At 39.5% G+C, this 8,077-nt stretch overlaps 1 protein-coding gene across 1 annotated transcript; it reads left to right on the top strand.

Moving 5' to 3' along the window:
* Window positions 1-2,913: 2,913 nt before the first annotated feature.
* npbwr2b (neuropeptides B/W receptor 2b) lies at window positions 2,914-5,008 on the top strand. The gene is made up of 2 exons (XM_056733570.1): window positions 2,914-2,979; window positions 3,288-5,008. Exon 2 carries the CDS (start codon window positions 3,416-3,418, stop codon window positions 4,418-4,420), a length of 1,005 nt encoding a protein of 334 aa, XP_056589548.1. The 5' UTR covers window positions 2,914-2,979; window positions 3,288-3,415; the 3' UTR covers window positions 4,421-5,008.
* Window positions 5,009-8,077: the final 3,069 nt, after the last annotated feature.

Here is an 8,077-nt window from a genome sequence, read left to right as displayed (position 1 = left end):
CCCTGCATGACAGAAAAGTGATTTGTGTTCATAGCCTGAGACAATAGCCCTCCATTAAATAAACATCCAATTACAAACAGGTAAACAAGTCAATTTGCCTATTGCAATTATTTCTTGAGCGAATGCAAAAGGAAGACATAAACAACCTGAAATTGTCTTGAGACTTCCTGTCTTGTCTTAATACCTCATGATGTGTGTCGAGAACAAAACATGAAGATGTGAAGAACATTATGAGCAATCACCTGTAATCGGAATTTCTGAGCAGGTGGGCACAACGCGTTCTTTGATTTCTATATGTTACTGTATATAGTTGACTCCATCAGCCCACCGTCACCAGCATCTTTTGATTTTTAAGGTGGAGCACATTATAACACGTGGTACATTATTTCACAGTTGCAGATAAATGAATAATAAACATAGGGTAATAGAAATATGATTAAAATACAATTGAGGATGATTAGGATATCTATATGTTTTTATCTATAAATTTAGGGTACAACCAACTGTAGAGTGATATTACCGTCAAATATGACAAAGTTTGACATTTTGCATGAAATTAATCCATGCTAAAGTTGACCTGTCAATAGCTGCCATCAACTGAGATAACAGCCTGGTTTTCTGCCTTCAAAACCCTCAACAAACCATTGTCTTGCTCCAGCAAATCCTGCTTATTGTCATCTCACCAATTCCTCCATCCACAAATTACAATACAATACAAATTACAATCTACCCATAAAAGGCTGAATAGTTGTGTTTGTAGAGTAATATTGAAGAAATTGAAGGAAAGGAGCAAAACGTAAATTACGTACCGAGTCAAGCCCCAGGAAATTGACTTCAAATAATTACCAAATAAGAGAATCAACAAATATTTATATCATATAAAAATGTTGACAACGTATGATTTTTGTATTTCTGTGCATAAAAGAAAACATTGTACAAATATGCTTCCCCAGACATCACTTTACAGTTCTTAAATAAAATCATGTAGCACATAGGAGCATTCCCCTCAGTCTCTCGAATCAATCGCTTTGCTTCAAGTGATAAATAATTTAATTCACCCACTTGGGACAATTGTCTCCTCTGACCACTTCTCTGTGCTTATGAACCATGAATTCAATCTAATGATGTCTCCAAAGAAACACAGAATAGAAGCATGTATGCAACTCGCTAGCTTACTCAAAACATTAGACATCATTTCATTGCTGAACACTGTTACTTTGCAAAAACTAGAAATATGACATCATCTAAAAACGTAGGGACATATAACTGGTTATGGAGTGATCTTTTATCCTCATGATATCCAGCTCACATGGTGGAGCAAAGTGGGTATAAACAATAGAAATCAAAACATAAAACAGAAGCTTTAAACCACAATACACGCGTATGGCCTACACGCGCAGGTCTTAGAGCATTTTAAAATCTGGCATCCTTCTCTCTCCTTATGTGCAGGTCATTACCTCTCTAAAACATGGGCACATTAGAATTGTATTACCTTTGATTGTCATAAAGAGGGCCAATCAGGCGCAAGTCCCTCTGAAATAGTCTTGTTAGTGCAGCTCATATGCTCATCATTGGGAATCACAGATAAGGGAAGCTGGTTCACAAAAAAAGTTTATTCTTTAATCACGGAGCTGAAATGAGAAACAGAAACTAGGAAGTGTCACTCAGATTATTAGCTAATTCACCTTAATGAACATTTCACGTTTCTTGAGAGATACCGCAGAGCTCAGCATGTGTTCAGCTTGAGGTCACAGTGAAAAGACCTGAAGCTGTCACTGTGATTGGCAGGATATGATCCCAACCTAATGGGGTGTACGCGCATGGAGCGATGACGTTTGTCTGCAAAAATCTCAGCCAGGTCAGTTACATCTGCACACGTAGTGTCCATAGAAAAAATGGCGTTTTTCATTCGGTCGCCCAAGATGCACATAGGATTTATGGAGTCAAATGATCTAAACACTACGTCATACATCGACAACCATAAAGGAGAAGCGCTCAAGCTATCCGTTTCAAGCTACATTCACAAATTTGAAAAAAAATGAATTAAACTTTTGCACTTACTCGAGGCATGATCACAAAGCATGTTGCAATTTTCAGGCTTAGTGCTGTCAGTTTGCTGAAATTTCATTATCGCTTGGTGAAAAATGACCTCACAGCGGTAGTGGCTTAGCTGGCTGAGATTTTAGCGGAAGTACGTCATTTCCCTGAACAAGAACAACAAGCGTGAATGAATTCTCACCTGAATGGGGAAGTTGTTTACATCATTTGATCAAATAAAGCTTGCACAGATTCATTTATGATGGGTCCAGCTTTACAACAGCGACAATACACAAGGTTTTTATATATATATATATAGCATGACTGATATTTAGTTAAATGTTAAATATTTTTTTTTTTCTCTGAAACACACATTATTGGTTTTACATTCAAACACTTCATACCTCCTCAACTTTACGTATTCACATATACTGTACATATATGCGTTTATCAGCAAAAATGTATATTCTGACAAACCTCCAAAATGCAAAGAACAACACACTATCACACACACATGATAGGTAAGATACAGCTTGGACATTACTTGCATGGTCTTGATAAAGCTTCAAATTAGGATTTATCTATAAACACATGAATTTTCAAGTGTTTAAGTGAATGAAATAAAAACTTGGATGTAGGATAACAGTGATTGATACAGTAACATCTTAATGCATTCGATATGCATGGAAACAGTAAGACCATACTCACTTTTGCTGTGGTATCTACCTGGAACATACACCACGGTTCAGCATCCTTGTTTATTGAGTAATTAATAATGTACAAAACAAGCTAAAGAATGCGTGAAATCTGTACACTGGAGGAGGGAGATGTGACGGTGACGTCATCAGTCGCACTTCGTTCCCTTAACTTGTTGGGAAAAGAGCGAGGCGAGCTGCTTGGCACAGAGTGGAGAGAGCGCAGGGAGAAATAAATCCGTACACGGTAAGCACTGGCACCTTTTCTCAATGTTACATCTGGCAGCCTATTTCTAACTTTTTAATAATATACATTTGAGTTTAACATCAAATTAATTGGAGCAAATATGTGGAACTCATTGAAAACGTTTACTTTATACGAATTTATATGTGCGCAACGATGTTTGGTAAAATACATGTATATCTCTCATTAAAATGCATTCTACATTATTTTATCAAATGAAACGAAATCGTACGTGATGATTTCTGCCTAAAGTTCATCACAGCGTGGATTTGTTTATGTAGTCCTCAGCCAATATTTTGTATCATCCTCAGATCTCGTGATGTGCACAGAGACAGATGAGAGACACCGACCACCATAGATTTGTGGAGATACCTGCGATAGCCAGAGCGCAGCTTGGTAAAGTCAAGAAAGTTTCCATCGGAAGCCCAACTGACACATTATGGAAAACACCACACGCCTGTTCGACCCAAATCCAACATGCAACTTTAGCATGTACTTATATTACGACTCACCGAATCGGAGCGATTTGAACTGTACGCCTCCCGCTGACTACTTTTACGCAGATCTGTATGTGGTCCTCCCGGTTATCTACTCCGTGATATGTGCAGTAGGTCTGACGGGCAACACGGCGGTCATCTATGTGATCCTGAAGGCACCCAAAATGAAGACGGTGACCAACATGTTTATTCTCAACTTGGCGATCGCAGATGACCTCTTCACTTTAGTTTTGCCCATCAACATAGCTGAGCATCTGTTACACTACTGGCCATTCGGCGACGTGCTGTGCAAAATTATTTTAAGCATTGACCATTATAATATCTTCTCAAGCATCTACTTTCTGACCGTTATGAGCATAGACAGGTACCTGGTGGTGCTGTCGACGGTGCGCTCCAAGCGCATGCCGTACCGCACATACCGGGCTGCTAAAATAGTCAGTCTGTGCGTGTGGCTGCTTGTGATCCTCATTGTGATGCCCTTCACGGTGTTCGCAGGCGTGTACATCAGTCCCGAGAGGAAAAGCTGCGTGCTGAGTTTCCCCAGCCCTGAAAGTTTATGGTTCAAAGCGAGCCGGATATATACCCTCATTTTGGGCTTCGCCATCCCGGTGTCTACATTTTGCATTCTTTACACTATGATGCTGTACAAATTAAGAAACATGCGGCTGAACACCAACGCCAAAGCGCTGGACAAAGCAAAGAAAAAAGTGACTATAATGGTGTTCATCGTGCTGGCCGTGTGCCTGTTCTGTTGGACGCCGTTCCACCTCAGCACCATCGTAGCGCTGACCACGGACCTCCGGACCACACCGCTTCTTATCGGGATTTCGTATTTTATCACCAGCCTGAGTTACGCCAACTCTTGTCTGAACCCATTTCTTTACGCATTCCTCGACGACAGCTTCAGAAAAGCCTTCAAGAAAATGTTAGAATGTAGACCTGCATGAATGTAACCAACTTTGAATCAACTTACAACTACATTGGGTTCAGTGTGTCCAGTGAGCAGCTCGTGTATAGGCACTAATGCAAATTAACTAGATTTGTGTTGTCTCAGCCACTTCTTTTCTCTTCTTACACAATAAGAACATTCTTTTCCCTGCAGTAAATTCAAGAATGAGCGTGTGTCTCCCTCTCGTGCTTCTCAGTCGCCTGTGCTTTCTTTATAGTGAAATAATGGGACTGAAATATTTTGAAATGTACTGTACATTGAAACATTAATGTCTGCCAAAAGGGCCTTAGAAACTGCAATTAGCGAACTATTAAAACTGCGCTAGCACTGCTGACGTCACGGCATCATGTGCTCATGTATATATTTGTATAGTCCTATGGAGCATCATCAGAGTTTTTCTCTTTCGGAATGAATATAATGTAAAGCGTTTATGTTCGCGTTTATCAAGAGGTGTTGGTTTAATAATACTTTAATACGCTGAAATGCTGTGATGCGAGCTTTGCTGGGATTCAAATTTGATATCATGCAGACCAACAAAACGAAGCATACATGTAACATTGCTTTTTCAATAGATGTTGTAAATAAAATGAAAGAAATCAGTTGATCATTTCTTTGGAGGTTGTGGTAGATAAATACTGTTACTCCAGCAAGTCGTCAACGTTTTAAGCATCATCTTGGGCATTTCACCACAGGGGATGTTTTTGATAATGAAGGTAATAAAGCAGATGTTGCTAACATTCACATGGCCTCTAATGATGACAGGTAGGTTACATAACCACTTGAAAAATGGAAGAATGTCTAGGACATCCACACATCTAAACATATGACTTCATCTGTTCTTTTAGTTAAATGTGGAGCTTACGGTAAGAGATGACAGAAGTTCTCTTATGATGTCTTTGCCAGGACTAGACGACAAGTTCCTTCATTACGAACTCAAGTGGAACAATAACACAGCATTCTGAAACATTCAATGGAGAAGTAAAATCAATTATTGACGTAGCATTGGGTCACGTGATCGACCGAGCAGTGTCTTGGCAACCTGCTAAACAGACATTTACATTACATTTACATTTAGTCATTTAGCTGACGCTTTTATCCAAAGCGACTTACAGGTGGGGTAGGCAATATAAGCAATTGGGACAGCATAAGTACAAAAAAAGCATAAGTGCAATAAAAAAAGAGGACTGGTCTCATATAACCTAACACAGTAAACAGAACCATTCATTATTTTTTTATAGAGTAGAGAAGAAAATAGAGTTAGAACAGATCAGTCAGATGTTGACGGAAGAGTTGTGTTTTCAGACGTTTCTTAAAGATGGCTACAGAATCTGCAGATCTTGAAGCAGCAGGCAGATCATTCCACATAAGAGGAATAGATCCAGAAGATGCGTGAGAGATTTTTTACCTAATCAATCAGACATTCCCTGATTGATATGACATTCCCAGGAAGCAAACCAATTGATTTAACGTGGAATCAACTTGTTTTATCATGTAATCAATTATCAAAAGTATTGTTTAGAGTCTTCAAGAAGGAACGAGGTGCTGTAGTATTTTTCGCAAAAAAAGTTTCTCCTAAAACACGCCACCTGGCGGTATAGATTTGTGGTATTGGATTTGTGCGCGTTTCTGCTCGTATTGTCACCAGGCAGAGACGCGCTCGACACCTCGAGGGTGTACGTGCGCTGGATCCGGTCCCTTCACAGTATATCAATCTCAGATTTTGTTACTACAATAAAACGGTTGTTATTTGTTGTTCAAGAGATACATTCGTCAACGGTTCCAAGATACATAACATGTAAAAAAGATTAGAGCAATATTTTTAAAGCCGTTGATTTATCTGATATTTATTGGATTATGATTTTGCAGAAGTCTAGTGGATGCGATGGTATATAGCAAATTCAACGACTGTGTATCAACTTTACAAATGCATGAAACGAGGAGACACGTTCTCTCGGTAACTGCGCGCAACAGACAGCAGAGGGCAATGCGCGACCACCTTTTCTGCTTATATCGGTCTTTTCAAATATAGATGGTAGCCTACTTCAAATGTAAATTGCTCGTCACATTACCAACGTTTGCAATAAACATAAAATATTATATACCTATAGAGCCTACATATATATAGGTACCTGTTATCTTTATTTCTGCGTATGATGCTTGGAGGAAAACGACCGCATTTAATATCTAATATAAGCTTTGTTATATTACATTAAAAAAAGCTTAGTTCACAATATTGTTCCCCAGCATGTCTTGCCCTTTACCTGAAAAGCCAAATATATGCCTATACCACTTCGTGTAGTTATCAACAGTTCCTTTTGACGCTAGATGGCGCTCGTTCATCGCCATCTTTTTGCTTTGCACCATTGAACACCTGTTGTCCCGTTTGATGTTTTCCAACGACAAACTACCACGTATATTATTATAAATTGTCTCTACGTTTGAGCAGACTGGCAGGCATTAAACAACGCCCAAGAGTGATCCGCATCCTTATAATTTTGATGTCTCCAAGACTTTTAAGATTAAAAGCCTTGCTGTTGCCTCATGTTACATTGTGATAGTGATCAAGTCACATTGCTGCAATTGACTTTGTGACACTCAGTTGAGCTCTGTTGCAAACACTGGGGTCTGCTGGTCTTTGATTTGCCTGTCACCTGCATCTGAGATTGAAGTCTCTCCGCATCCTGTGACCACAAGTCAAACACGCGTAGGGGCACCCTGTCAGAAACTTCAATTATGGCCCCATCCTCTGCAGCCTCGCAAATCAATGACATGCTGTTGAGGAGATGCCTATCCTGTGGGAGAATGTGTCTGTCTGCGATAAAGAAATGGAAAGCCATGACAAACGTGATCTCATTATACTTCTGTATGTTTTGATGTGTTCAAAATGTTTATTACAGACTGATGATTTGAAAGTATTGTTTCCTTAAGTAACATGAAACACAGAAATAGTTTTAACACGCATGATATTTTACATTTCGTGAAGATCATGTTGCTTTAGTGTAGGTGAAAGTATCGTATTTGAGCACTGAAATCAATAAAGTACCAGCAGGTTACAGCAGCTCACAGCATGTTTTATTTTAAAGGTGGGGTCTAACATGTATTCTGACTTCTTTACAATATTAAACGTGCTGGCTTCTCATGCTCGACAACTTGTCAAAAAAGTTGGACGTATGACGTAGGATTTTTGAGCTCAATGCACTCCCCCTGCGTTCGTATAGGTTCCTGAGATTTTTTTTGAACATGAAAATCCGTTTCGTTACAACTTTTCATAGTCCCTTATTGGACAACTAACTGGCCAAAGCATGCCCATGCATCAACCTCGCAGATCGAGCAGAAAGCGTACACCCACGCATCAACCAGGGAGAGCGGGAAAAGGAGCAGGCGCACACACCAACCAGCTGGACCAAGAGAGAGAGAGAACACTGCGTTTCCTAAGTTCAGCTGTGTTAAATTTGTTCACTGAGTAAGTGAAATTGAGTCATATGTCTGTGTTTTTTTTGTTAGCAATGAGTGCGCACTTGCTTTAGTTCCACCCCCCAACCACACGCGTGCAGGATGTCGTCTGTTTACGGAAATAATCGTACATCTGTGTCTGCCTTCAATAAATGTGATCAAACCAAAGACTCTTTGAAGATACAAAGTATTCATTACTACT

The sequence above is a fragment of the Triplophysa dalaica genome, chromosome 20, assembly GCF_015846415.1.
Source record: "Triplophysa dalaica isolate WHDGS20190420 chromosome 20, ASM1584641v1, whole genome shotgun sequence".
Lineage (NCBI taxonomy): Eukaryota > Metazoa > Chordata > Actinopteri > Cypriniformes > Nemacheilidae > Triplophysa > Triplophysa dalaica.
Note: the sequence above shows the minus strand (reverse complement) of the source record. Positions and strands in the feature narration are given on the sequence as shown.

Coding starts and splice junctions, on each gene's coding strand:
- npbwr2b (XM_056733570.1), top strand. CDS start 3,416: ATGGAAAACACCACACGCCTGTTCGACCCAAATCCAACATGCAACTTT.